Below are 14,949 nucleotides of genomic sequence, written 5' to 3' on the forward strand. Positions count from 1 at the left end.
CAAGACCTGGGAGTCCTAAATGCAGAAGTTCCCATACCTTTTCCTCATGAAATCAGGGCAGTTCACCCTCCCATCATATTAATGTGCTCACCTACTAGGAAGCACTACTGAGCTTCATGAGTAGAGCTCCTATTGGAGTCTCATTACATAGACAAAATTGATTAAATCATTGGCCTGTCATCACAGAACTCATTCTCCTTTTCTCAGAGGTCAGAAGGTCGGGCTGATATCATGAGGCTCAAAGCCCCAAGTTTCTAATCACATGGTTGGTCTATCAGGCATGACCAGCCCTGATCTAGAAGCTACCTAGGGTCCACCATGAGTAACCTCATTTGTATAAACCCAGATATGATCCAAAGAGCTCATGAATAACAGAGACATTCCTTTTACTTGGGAAATTCTAGGAACTGAGTTCACTCCCAGGAATCAGACAAAGGTGAGTTAACTTCTTTATTATACAGAAGTGTCTTGTATAGTTTGTTTTTATTGTAGGTGCCTATTTTTTTTTTTAATATTTTATTTATTCATGAGAGACAGTGAGAGAGAGAGAGAGGCAGAGACACAGGCAGAGAGAAGCAGGCTCCATGCAGGGAGCCCGATGTGGGACTCAATCCCGGGTCTCCAGGATCACACCCTGGGCCAAAGGCAGCGCTAAACCACTGAGCCACCGGGGCTGCCCGTAGGTGCCTACTTTTGTCTCCAATTTCTTACTGTGTCCATATATCAGTTCTTTCTCATTTTTTCCAAGGCTGTGGTGTGAAACATAACATGTTTTATATATTAAATGTATTAATTCTGTCTATAAATAGTTCTTGTTCCCTCTTTCTGGTTTGCCCTTTAATTTGGTAATTAAAATAATTAGTCCTATGCTTAGTCCTTCTCCTTTAGACAGCAAGTAAATATTTATCTAAAATTTCTTGCAAAAAAAAATTTCTTGCAGATTTTAAGTCTTTTTTCCCTCACATATTGAATTTATTCCAGCACAGAGTACAAGTAAAGTTTAAATGTTTTTTTTTTTTTTTTAGTTAACCAATTGTCCCAACACAATGAAATGAATTTTCATTTTTCATATTTACCCTTACAAGAAATGGATGAGTTGTGAGGAATTAGGGGTTTGATATGTTATGAGAAAGGTATTATTATCTCCATTTTTTGGATGAAGACACTGAGATTCATAGTAGCTAAATAATTTTACTGGGTTAATCTGGAAAGGAAAGAATTACCTATCTGAATCAAAAACCTAAAAAATGCAATTAATAAATACATTTTTTTGTAAAGGGCATTTAATAAATAGCCAACACTGAAGTCACATGTAAGTACCAAATGACTTAGTGGGTACCTAAGATTATAAAATAATGTATTCTGATATGAAGATTGAAAATTAAGCAGAAGACGGTGAAAATCTAGTCATGACAGTGGAAAATTTGCATTAAGCATAAATCTGGATCCCCAACACAAAATACACTTCCCTTGTGTTGATCAATTTAAATTAGTACTCTACTCTTACTAAATCATACAGAAATTACTAAAAATGTTCACCAAATTTTGGGAGTATGTTTCTAATGGTCCAACTGGAATGTTTTGTGATGCACATGTTAAGAAAATTCATGTTAAAAAGTCCAAAGGGGTTATATTAGCAGTCTTCCTAAGCATCTCAAATTCAAAGACAACTGCATTATAGAAGACTATTCAAAGACATATGCTGTACAGTAAGACATAAAGTGATTAATTCCCAAATTGAAGGTCACAAGAGATGTTGATTTGTGATCAAGTGACCTCACAAAATCAACTCCTTGTACTTTACATTAGGGTGAGCAGCATAGACTCATTTGTTTAATGATGGTAATGATGAGTAAGGAATTTTATGAGGGCCAGCTATTTGGTAAAAACAGTTTAGTGGGAAGGTATTCTTTCTTTTTTTCTCTACTCAAGTCTGGGTTAGGGTACACTGAGAAACATTTATACTTAAAAACTAGAATGTTAAACTGAAAAGAAGGAGCAAAATAATTCAGATTGCCACAGATGAGCCAAGTAGTTAAAATTTCATAGATACAAAGCAAGTGAAGATGCCATTTTGTGAAATACTGCATCAGCATTCACTAGATTTATATAGTAATACATTTTTTTTAAAGACTTTGTTTATTGACGAGAGAGGCACACACACACACACAGAGAGGCAGAGAGGCAGAGGGAGAAGCAGGCTCCATGCAGGAAGCCCGACATGGGACTTGATCCCCGGTCTCCAGGATCACACCCTGGGCTGAAGGCAGCGCTAAACCACTGAGCCACCTAGGCTGCCCCTATTTTCTTTTTTTAAAGTAGGCTCCATGCCCACAGTGGGATTTGAATTTATGACCCTGAGATCAAGAGTCACATGCCCCATGGGCAGAGCCAGCCAGGAACCCCATAATATATTTACTATTTTTTGGCCCCTCCCCCCTATTTACTATTAAATATATTACTACATACATTATAAAATTGACTACTGCATGCATTATAAAAATCAACCCTAGACTCTGACTTCCTACATTAATCTTCCCTTGAGATACTGTTGTATTGGATTAATGCTTTATAATAATAATAATAATAATACCTTGGGAATTGTATAGTTGTAGAAAAACCCATTATATATACAATACCTCATTTGCTTTTTATATTTCCCTATAGGTAGGATTTGTTATTCACTTTATTTCTAAGTCTTTTCACATATTGCTTAACTTCACAAAATTTTTGTGTTAGAATCAAGTGTAAGTAGTCTTATTTTATAGCTGAGGACACTAAATAATAGGGAATTAGTGACATGAATTCTGATGCCTCCACCTTTGCTTCTCTTTTTCAAGATTACTTAGGCTATTCAGTCTTTTGTGGTTCCATACAAATTTTAGGATTGTTCATTCTAGTTCTGTGAAAAATGCTGTTGGTATTTTGATAAGGATTGCATTAGATCTGTAGATTGCTTTGGATAGTAATGACATTTTAACAATGTTTGTTCTTCAGTGAGCATGGATTGTCTCTCAATTCTCTGTGATATCTTCAGTTTCTTTCATCAGTGTTTTAGAGTTTTCAGAGTGTATGCCTTTCACCTCTTTGGTTAGGTTTATTCCTAGGTATCTTATTATTTTTGGTAAATAATTGTAAATGGGTTGTTTTCTTAATTTCTCTTTCTACTTCTTCATTATTGATGTATAGAAATGCAACAGATTTCTATACATTGATTTTGTATCTTGCAATCTTATTGAATTCATTTATCAGTTCTAGTACTTGTGGGAGAGCCTTTTGGGTTTTCTACATATAGTGTCTGCAAATAGCGAATGTTTTACTTTTTCCTTACTGATTTGGGTGCCTTTTATTTCTGTTGTCTGATGGCTGTGGCTAGGACTTCCAATACTGTGTTAAATAAAATGATGAGAGTGGACTTCTTTGTCTTGTTCCTAGCCATAGGAAAAAAGTTCTCAGTTTTTCCCCATTGAGTTTGACGTTAACTGTGGGTTTTTCATATACGGCCTTTATTATGTTGAAGTATATCCTTCTAAACCTACCTTGTCGAGGGTTTTTATCATGAATGGATGTTGTACTTTGCATTTATTGAAGTGATCTTACAGTTTTTGTCTTTCTTCTTATTGATGTACTATATCTCACTGATTTATTTGGGAATATTGAACCACTGTTGATCATTGTATTCACATGGTGAATGATTTTTTAAAATGTTTTGTTGGATTCAGTCTGCTAGTTTTTGAGGATAATTGTATCATTGTTCATCTGAGATATTTATTCCCCTGTAGTTCTTGTGTATGTGTGGTGTCTTTATCTGGTTTTGGTATCAGGCTGATACTCCCTCATAGAAAGAGTTAGGAAGTTTTCTTTCCTCTTCTATTTTTTGCAATTGTTTGAGAAGAACAGATATTAACTCTTCTTTAAATGTTTGGTAGAATTCACTTGTGATGCCATCTGATCCTGGACTTTTGTTTTGGGGGAGTTTTTTTGATTACTGATTCAGTTTCATTGCTGTCCAATAGCGTGTTCAAATTTTCTATTTCTTCCTGATTGGATTTTGGGAAGTTATGAGTTTTAGGAATTTATCCATTTCTTCTTGGTTGTCCAATTTGTTGGCATATACTTTTTCATAATATTCTCTTATAATTATTTGTATTTCCTTGGTGTTGGTTATTTATCCTCTCCTCTTTCATTTGTGGGTTTGTTCTCTCTCTCTCTCACTCTTCCTCTCTCTCAAGCTCACCTGCTCTTACACCTCAAGAGTATACTTTTACTTTAATAAACTTTCCTGCGTGTGTTGCTTCTTTGCTGTGCTGTGTCTGTCCTTGAATTTCTTGTGATTAGAACAGGAACCTTCAGCAACATCTTTGGGATGGGCTGGGTTGAGGCCACAGGGGGTGGGCTCCCCCAAGTTTACTCAGCAACAATTTAACCTATATTTACTTTACCTGGTTCCAAAATATGATAATAGATAACATTTATTGAGTGTCAGATGCTTTATATTTATCAGTTAATCTTCATACCTGGAATAGGGTATTATTATCCCAGTTTTATGGAAGAAAAACAAACAGGTGGATTAAGTACCTTGCCAAAGATCATATATAGCTAGGAAGCCAAGAATCAAAGATCTAAACCCAAAACTTTTTTTAATCCAAAGTCTGCATTATAATCAGATTTAACTCTAAATTAAACAATTAATGAACTATCAAAATTCACCACATGGAAGAGGATACTTCCTGTCAACCTAGAGTCTATAAAAGATAAGGGACTGTAGGATATGCATTAATATATTAATGGGAGAACTAATTTTTTTCCAAAGTAGTATTAACACTTTAATTTTATTTGCAACCCACCTTGATCTTTGAAATATCTTACAATAAAATATTTAATTAAAAAGATATTATAAAGATTTAATAAATAGAAGGACAGTCTTTAATTTTTCTTTTTTTTAATGTAAGTTCTATGCCCAACATGGGGCTCAAATTCACAACCCCCAAATCAAGAGTTCCATGCTCTACCTAGTAAGCCAGCCAGACACCGTTAGGGACAATCTTTAAGGAACATTAGCACTGAACCACTTCTTAGATTTTTGTAAACCAGATAGTTCAAAGGATATTTAAATTAGAAAGTAAGCATTACATTCTGTAATTCATACACATTTGGAACTCTTTAGATTTCAGATCTTTTCTAGTTTTCCAAGAGTATCTATTATAAGTGGATGTTGACTTTTGTCACATACCATATCTTTTGAGATAATTATATAGTTTCTCTCCTTTAGTTGGTTAAATTGGTGAAATGAATAATGGTTTTTTTGTTTTTATTTTAATTACAGTTAGTTATCATACAGCATTATATTAGTTTCAGGTTTACAATACAGTGATTCAGCCCTTCCATACATCATCACCTTTTGCTCATCACCACAAGTGCACTCCTTAATCTCCACCACCTGCTTAATACCCCCCCCACTTCTCCTCCCCTCTTGTAGCCATCAGTTTGTTTTCTATATAAATTGATGTTTAAATGATACATGTCATACGTATCTTCTGCTGCACATGCACACATTTTCTCCAGCTATATACAAAGTAATTGGGTCATTTGGATATACATATCTTTAGCTTTCCAGATAGTGCCAAACTGATTATACATGTTTATGCTATAACTAACAGCATATGATGATTACAGTTTCATATCTTTAACAGTACTTTTATTGTCAGACTTACTAGTTTTTCAAAACTGATAAATATTTAGTATTTTTAATTATGGTTTTAATATGCATTTCCTTAAGTCAACTGAGTTTGAGTACCTTTTCAAAATTTGTTCACCATTTGTATTTCCCTTCCTATGAATGGCCAATCCAAATATTTTGCTCATTTAAAAACTTAGTTTCTATTACCTTTTTATTGGAATTCTATGTATATTCCACAAGGAGTCTTGTATTAAAAATATGTATTGCAAATATATTTTCCCATTCCAGGGTGTCTTTTTGCTCTCTCTACTATGGTGCTTTTGAGTAACAGGCTTTTAAAATTTTAATGTAGTTAAAGTTACCAATTTTTTCCCTTATGACTAGTACTTTGTTACTTTTTTAAGAACTTACTGTGGGGAAATCTAAACTGGCCTATGCAGACAGGCCACATTTAACAGGTTGTTTTATGGCGACAGTCCAGCTAAAGTTACAAGCAGCATCCAGCACCAGCCATGTAACTGAAGATGTCTCCAGATTATTTCAGCTCTCCGCCATGGAGTCATTCTCAGCTTTTGAGTTTTCCAGCTGAAGCCCAGCCATGGTAGAGCAAAGACTAGTTATCTCTTCTTTGCTCTGCCCAAATCCCAGGTTCACAGAATCTGTGAGCACAATAAAGTGGTTGTTTTATGCCACTAAATCTTACTAAGTTTTTTTTAATGCATAGCTTAATTTTATTATATATACTTGCATCATTGGATAAATTTAGAAAAATGGGAGGAAATTGCACACTGAGTTGTCATGGTTGTCTTTGGATCATGCATATTTACAAATAATGACACAAAACTGGCTAAGAGGAAGAGAAATTTTACTCAAATTTAAAGATACCTGATGAATTTCTAAATATTTATTTTTTAATTTATTTAAACAAAAAATAACAGTTCATCCATTTTTTCCCACCCCTCAACCCTTGTCTCTGGCAACCACCAATCTGTCCTCTGTATCTATGAGCTTGGTTTTTATCTATTTAAAAATATATTTTTTTTCTATTCCACATATTAGATCATACAGTGTTTATCTTTTTCTTTCTTATTTCACTGAACATAATGCCTTTGAGGGGCACCAGTAAGTTTTAAGATGGTTTGTTACATGAGAATTATAGAATAGGGGCACCTAGGTGGCTCAGTTGGTTAAGCGTCTGCCTTTGGCTCTGGTCATGATCCCAGGGTGCTGGGATCCAGCCCCCAGTCAGGTTTCAGGTGCTGAGCAGAGAGCCTGCTTCTTCACTCTCATTCTGCCCCTCTCCCTTCCCCACTCCCTGACTATACTGTCTCCTGCCTTGACTTTCAAATAAATAAATAAATAATCTAAAAAAAAAAAAAAGATTGGTAGAATAAAAAGACCATGGGAACCTTTCAGAATAACATTGTGATAGATGCAACTTAATAGTTTTTAGACTCTGGAGATAGTAATATTTTAAGAGAATCAAACAAACCACGTTCAGTTATCCTGATGTTGGGAATAGGGTAGTGGGGCAAACTGCAAATTGTTCTCCCCAAATCCATCTTCATAGTATTAGCTAGGTACATGGGTTCCTACTGTGAAATAGTATTTCCAATATCCTTTCTAGCTGGATGTAGGTGTTGACTAAGTCTTGCTCATGGAATATGAGGAATGCAACTTCTATGGTACCCAAAAGGAACTGGTCCTTTATTTCCACTTTCTCTTCCTTCCTATATGCTGGTTAATAAGGACAAGGTTGGAAGAGAAATGAGAAAGGGAAAATTAGGGTCCTTGAGTCTCACTGTGGAATGGAGTTGCCCTATTATCTGGACAGTTTTCCTACCTTAAGACTGTTAGAAAGTTTTAAAATTCGTGTCTTATTTAATCCACTGCATTTTATATCTGTGCTATATTAGTGTAAACTGTCCTCCCACCCCCTACCTCTTAACACAGGTAGTTAAAAATAGGAGCAGAGAGACAGAAGGACGATAGGATTCCCAGGAGCAGAGCCTAGGAACTTGGCAAGGTTGGAAATTATCAAGACATCACTTTATTTAAGATTTTATTTATTTATTCATGACACACACACACACACACACACACACACACAGAGGCAGAGACATAGGCAGAGGGAGAAGCAGGCTCCATGCAGGGAGCCCTATGTGGGACTCAATCCCAGGACTCCAGGATCACGCCCTGGGCGGAAGGCAGGTGCTAAACTGCTGAACCACCCAGGGATCCCAAGACATCACCTTAAAGCAAAATCTGTAAAGGATGGATCAGGAATCTAAGAAGGAAAGGAAATTGCTATCTTTAAATAATCTTATGCTGTCTCAGCTGGTCAGTTACTGGCCACTCAGGTCTCTGGAATTTATAATCACTTGTACAACCTCTATTATTTTTAACAGCTATTAAAACTGACTGATGAGAAATAAAATTTATAATGCATAAAATACATAAAATGTCTAATTTGGCTTTTAGAATTTCTTGCCTTTTTTTTTCTATATCCCAGTCAAGTGGAATAACTAACTGCACTTCTCCCTCTCTTTAATGATAAACTCTACATAAGGTAAAGTTTAACATTTTGGCTTTAAATGTACAGTTCCTTACCATTCAGTACATTCACACTGTTGTGCAACCATCACCACTATCCATCTCTAGAACTTTTTATCATCTCTAATTTTAACTTTATAACCATTAAATAAGAACTGCCCATCCTACACCACCCTAAGTGGTTATCTTTTTTTGTAATAAAATATCAAATAAAACATCAAAAAACCTTTAATGAAACTGAGTGGATAACTGCAAGCAGTAAGAAGATATAATTAGGAAAGTAGGCTTTTGTATGACATTCTATTTGTAAAATTATTCAGCCGAGGGTATATTCTTTACAGAGGTCCTTGGTTTCTCACCTGGAAACCTAAAAACTAAATTGAAAATTTTTCTTTAATTTTCTATTCTCCCTCTTAATTTGTACTGAAACAAGCTTTTGTTTCATTTATACTTACTTCTTTAGGGCACTATTTTCCATTTACTTATCCACAGCTGGAAACCATAATCTTCTTGATCTAATGTGTTTCACCATGATGAATCATGTGATAAACAAAAACAAGTGATCCTTTTGGCAGGAAAAAAGTATGAGAATGTAATGCTCAGTAAACAAAGATCTTTTCCTTAATTAAATCCATTATAATAAAATAGGAAAAGTGAAATATGTAACTTTTTTCAGAAATGTCTTCAAGAAACTGTGAAGCATTTCATGTTTTAATCATTGTTGACTGCCTTTAATATGTGTCAGTGTCAATTTAAGTAGGAACTACCTGATTTCAGATTTTTTTTAAGGGTTACCTTTTTGATTACTTAAAAAAAAAAGATTTTATTTATTTATTCATGAGAGACAGAGAGAGAGAGAGAGAGAAGAAGAGACACAGGCAGAGGGAGAAGCAGGCTCCATGCAGGGGAGCCTGCCGTGGGACTCCATCCTGAGACTCCAGGTTAATGCCCTGGGCCGAAGGTGGTGCTAAACTGCTGAGCCACTGGGGCTGCCCCCTTTTTGATTACTATTAAAGGTTTGTTGTAATATGAAAAATGAAAGCCCTGTAAGTCATGGGTCTTTACCTCTGACATGCTACATCTCATAATCTTAATTCCAAATAAGCTGATAATTATTAATTTACTTTATTACTCAAATAGAAAAAAATAAAAGCCAGTAAATCTAATGAATATACAAATCAAATGAATTATCCAAAAAACTGAAAACCAATGCCAGATGCAGTTCCTAAAAATGCTACTAGATTAATGTCAGAAATACCACATATTCTTTACTTTCCTGTGAAGAATGTAGGGAAAAAAGCAATTGAGATGTGCAGTTGTACCCACATACATGGGGTAGAGATTACAGAGTTTTTTTTTTAAGATTTTATTTTTAATTAATCTCTATATTCAAAGCAGGGTTCAAACTTAACAACTCTAAGATCATGAGTCACATGCTCCACTGAATGAGTCAGTCAGGTGCCCCTCCTTTTCTTAATTCTTACAGTATTGTATTGCTGTAAGAAAGAAATAATACTTGATACTTAATAAGTAAAGAGGTATCAGATATTAACTCAAATTTGAATTAGAGCAATTGGATTTCAAGAAAGCTGCTTTCTTAGAAAAAGAAATCTCTCCTGTCTCGAAATTTTCTTCACATTTAAGAAAAAAGAAATAATTTAGAAAATGGTAATTTATAAGTAAAATTTCCTGCAATTTCTTTTTTCTTCTTGATTAAAGGCTTTTTTTCCTCTATTGTACACTGTGTAAGTCTTAACTTTTAATTAACTTCCCAGCCACCATAGTAAGTTTATTATACATGAAAGTGAAGTGGTTTTCTTTCATGTTTCAACTGAATTTTAATAACTGTATTCTGTGTATTGGGAAGAGTGTAGGATTACATGTTGCCTTGGGAAAGATATCACAAGGTCTAGGACAACAAATATAATTTTAACCTTGTCAGGGCCTTGCTTTAAGACTCTCATTTTATACAGAATGAAATAGAAATCATTGAGCCAGCATTCAGGACCTACTAAGAACTAGTTGCAACCTTTATGTTCCTAATCCCATCTCCTTCTTCCACCCTAGCTAGACAGCTCAAGTAAATCATGGTCTCTCCAAAATTCAGAGGAGAATTTCCTTGGGAGTAGCATTCTTTTTTCAGAATTCTTTCCTTTATGCCTGGGCACTCAAATTCTGACATTCTTTTAAGGTCTAACTCAGGTACCACTTTCCTCCTTAACTGTAGTAATCATTTGGTGGTATCTCTCTGCACATCTCTCCACTGAATGTCCCCACCCCTTTAAGAATTCTATTTTGTTCTATTTATATTCCTTTCCCTATCTTATGTTTCAGATCTACCTCTTCAGTCCTGAGTGCTAATGAGCTTGTCAGAAAGGTGTATACCCAACCCTGAGACCCTGACCTGAGTGGAAATCAAGAGCAGATGCTTAAGTGACTAAGCCATCCCGGCACCCTCTGAAGGACACCTTATGTGACTAGGAAATCCTGGGCACCTGAGGTTCTCAACTGGGGATGATTTTGCCTTCAGCTTTGCCCCCAGGATATATGGCTTTGTCTGGAGATAGTTTTGGTTGGTGTACCTTGAAGATACTATTGAAGTCTGCAATGAACAGGATAATTAGTCCAGTCCAAAATGTCAGTAGTGCTGAGTTTGAGAAAGTCTGTTTTATTTTTTTTTATTTTTTTTTTTAATATATATATATTTTTAATTTATTTATGATAGTCACAGAGAGATAGAGAGAGAGGCAGAGACACAGGCAGAGGGAGAAGCAGGCTCCATGCACCGGGAGCCCGACGTGGGATTCGATCCCGGGTCTCCAGGATCGCGCCCTGGGCCAAAGGCAGGCGCCAAACCGCTGCGCCACCCAGGGATCCCGAGAAAGTCTGTTTTAAACTCATCGTCCTATGGACTATGAAAAGGCAACACAGTATAGCCAAAAAAGCCTAAATTAAAGAGTTCTAGTTCCTGCACAAATGGTGCATTGCAGGACAAGTCATTTAACTTATTTCTCTATCCTCTGTTTCCTACAATGTAAATTAGCTCTAGACCTGCACTGTCCAAAGGGTAGTCATCAGTCACATATGTCTATTTAACTTAAAATTATATAGAACTAAAAATTTCTCTGTTGCACAAGTCACACTGCAGTTGTTCAGTGATGTGTGGCTAATGGCTACTGCAGTGAACAGATGCAGAACATTTCCATCAGATGTGGAACATTTCCATCATTGCAAAAATCTCTAAGGTAACTTGCAGTTTTCTAGTTTTGTGATTCTAATTTTTAAAAATTTTATTTTAAGTAAACTTTGTGCCACATGTGGGGCTCAATTCACGACCCTGAGGGGTGCCTGAGTGGCTCAGTCAGTTGAACATCCAACTCTTGGTTTGGGATCAGAGTGTGATCTTAGGGTCCTGAGATCAAGCCCTGAGTCAGGCTCCATGCTCGGCAGAGTTTGCCTGTCCTTCTCCCTTTGCTCCTTCTCCTACTCTTTCGCTCTCAAATAAATACAATCTTAAAAAAATAAAACCCAAAAAACTCATGACCCTGAGATCAAGAGCCACATGCTCTGCCAACTGAGCCAGCCAGGGACCCCTAGTCTTGTGATTCTGAAAGAGAATACATAAAGTAATGTACATTAATAAAAGAATAGTAACTGGGATCCCTGGGTGGCGCAGCGGTTGGGCGCCTGCCTTTGGCCCAGGGTGCGATCCTGGAGACCCGGGATCGAATCCCACGTCAGGCTCCCGGTGCATGGAGCCTGCTTCTCCCTCTGCCTATGTCTCTGCCTCTCTCTCTCTCTCTGTGTGACTATCATAAATAAATAAATAAATAAAAATTTAAAAAAAGAAAAAAAAGAAAAGAATAGTAACTTGTAAATGGGTAGCTAAGGAATTTTGGAATAACCCATATTCCAGTTAATACAATCATAATCAGAGTATTTGTATTAGCATGTCTGACACTGAAGCTTAGACAGCTTTATGGGCACCTACTGAAAAGGTATGGACAAGACTTCCAGTTTCTAGTTCAACATGTAAAGATCTTTTTAAAAGATTTTATTTATTTATTCATGAGAGATACAGAGAGAGAAGCAGAGACACAGGCAGAGGGAGAAGCAGGCTCCATGCAGGGAGCCCGATATGGGACTCGATCCTGGGTCTCCAGGGTCACACCCTGGGCCGAAGGTGGCGCTAAACCGCTGAGGCATCTGGGCTGCCCAGCATGTAAAGATCTTGAAAGTCATCACTCCATCCTAACACCAAGTAAAAAGCCAAACAAACTGAAAACTCAACAATCTTACTTAGCTCCATCAGAGATGTGAAGTCACAGGGCAAAACAGTACCCCCAAAATTGAAGAGACAAAAATTGAACACGAGAGTTACAACTTATCAGAGCAGAAATCCTGAGGAAATTCCTCGCTATTGTGATGAGAAAACCTAAACTATAATTGATGGATTGCTATAGGCTCAAACTGGACAAGTCTGAGAGTTAAAAACTCTAGAGAGTCCCACTCACGTTGGGGGGCACACTTTTGGGAGTTTTATTTCAAGGAGCTCGACCAAGTTCTTATAGTAAATATTGGAGAAAAATCCCCTCATGCTTCTGGTAGGGGAAGAGGGAAAGGAACTATTTTCGAATAACCAGAGCATTCTGTTCTTTTTAACAAGGTCTGGCATCAAGAGAAACTATTTTACCAGAGGATGACTGATGAGGAGTCAGAGAAATACCCAACTCCAGCCATCCTTTCCCACTTAGGTGGGGTAAAAGCTGAGAAACACTCCGGAGGTTTAGAGTTCACAGCTACAGGCTTACTAAAAAATTGAGACCTAATCATAGGATTACAGGAAGTTTCCCTTACCCTAATATCTTACCATCTCACTACCGAAGGCCTATTTATTGCAGTTCCTTTTACCTTGCAACATCATGTCTGGTTATCAAAAACTGACAAGGCATACTAAAAGGCAGAAACTGTGTTAGTTTGAAGAGATAGAGCAAGCATCAGAACCAGACTCATATATGGGAGGGATGTTGGGAATTACCATACAAGGAATTTAAAACAATTATGATTAATATGCTAATAGATGCAGTAAAGTAAACAGCATGCAAGAAGAGATGGATAGTGTAAACAGAGATGAAAATTTGAGCTCTTCATTTCTGTTATAGTGCTTTTGATTTGCAGCATTTCTTTTTGAATCTTAGAATTTCCATCTCTTGGGGTGCCTGGGTGGCTCAGTTGGTTAAGTGTCTGCCTTCAGCTCAGGTCATGATCCCAGGGTTCTGCTCAGATTCAAAAAGAAATGCTTCATATCAAAAGCGCTAAAACAGAAATGAAGATTGACTTTTATTAGTAGACTAAACATGGCTGAGAAACACCCTTTGAGCTTGAGGATATGTTAATAGAAACTTCCAAAATATAATCACAAACAGAAAAACCCTGAAAAATCAGAACAGAATAGCCAAGAACTGTGGGACAACTACAAAAAGTGTAATGTGTGTATTAGGCACGCTAGAGGGGAAAAAGGAACAGAAAAAATATTTGAAGAAATAAAAACCGAGAATTTCCCCAAAGTAAGGACAGACTCTACATAACAGATCCAGGAATCTGAGAGAACACCAAGCAGGATAAATGCCAAAAAATGCTATACCTAGGCATATCATATTCAAATATTAGAATATCAAAGACAGAGAAAAATCTTGAAAAAAGCCAGAGGGGGGAAAAATACCTATTAATTTAATTTTTTAATATTTTTTAATTTTTTATTTATTTATGATAGTCACACAGAGAGAGAGAGAGAGGCAGAGACACAGGCAGAGGGAGAAGCAGGCTCCATGCAGGGAGCCTGACGTGGGACTCGATCCCGGGTCTCCAGGATCGCGCCCTGGGCCAAAGGCAGGCGCCAAACCACTGCACCACCCAGGGATCCCCCCAATTAATTTAATTTTTAAAAAAGATTTTATTTATTTATTCATGAGAGACAGAGAGAGAGAGAGAGAGAGAGGCAGAGACATAGGCAGAGGGAGAAGCAGGCTTCTTGCAGGAAGCCTAATGTGGGACTCGATTCTGTGACTCCAGGATCACACCCTGAGCCAAAGGCAGATGCTCAACTGCTGAGCCACCCAGGCGTCCCAAAAATACCTGTTTGTAGAAAATATAAAGATAAAAATTACGTTTGCTTTCTTTTCAGAAACCATGCAAGCAAATAGAGAGTGGAGTGAAATATTTAAAATATTGAGGCAAAAAACACCAACCTAGAATTCTGTACCCTGTGAAATTACCCTTCAAAAGTGAATGGGGGTGAATAAAGACTTTCTTAATCAAAATAAATACATAAATAAATAAAATAAATTAAGGGAAATTCTTGCCTTACAAGAAATGGTAAAGTTTTTCAGAGGGGTACCTGGGTGGCTCAGTCCGTTTAGTGTCCAACTCTTGATTTTGGCTCAGATCACGATCTCACGATCTCAGGGTCATTAGATTGAGCCCCATGTTGGGTTCCATGCTGGGTATGGAGCCTGCTTAAGGTCCCCCCATTCCCTCTGCATCCCCCCAGCACTCACTCTCTAAAAAAAAAATTGTTCTTCAGAGAGAAGAAAAATGATATAGATCAGCAACTCCAATCTACATAAAGAAAAGAAGAACATTAGAGAAAGAATAAGTGAAAGTAAAATAAGACCTTTTATTATGCTTCTTTTTAAATGTTCTAACAATTGCTTAAA

At 36.7% G+C, this 14,949-nt stretch overlaps 1 protein-coding gene across 8 annotated transcripts in view; it reads left to right on the forward strand.

Annotated features, from left to right (window-relative positions):
- CARF (calcium responsive transcription factor) overlaps positions 1–13,101 on the forward strand; it is a 96,294-nt gene extending 83,193 nt beyond the window's left edge. For 7 of the 8 annotated variants that reach the window (XM_041737225.1, XM_041737224.1, XM_041737227.1 and 4 more), the window contains one exon: positions 12,900–13,101. In XM_041737225.1, the coding sequence (XP_041593159.1) occupies positions 12,900–13,055 (156 nt within the window). In that variant the 3' untranslated portion in view covers positions 13,056–13,101. Of the gene's footprint in view, positions 1–10,567; positions 10,886–12,899 lie in introns of those variants that run through there. The other variant, XM_041737230.1, reaches the window with a different exon arrangement.
- The last annotated feature ends 1,848 nt before the right edge of the window (positions 13,102–14,949 follow it).

The sequence above is a fragment of the Vulpes lagopus genome, chromosome 22 (genome assembly GCF_018345385.1).
Source record: "Vulpes lagopus strain Blue_001 chromosome 22, ASM1834538v1, whole genome shotgun sequence".
Classification (NCBI taxonomy): domain Eukaryota; kingdom Metazoa; phylum Chordata; class Mammalia; order Carnivora; family Canidae; genus Vulpes; species Vulpes lagopus.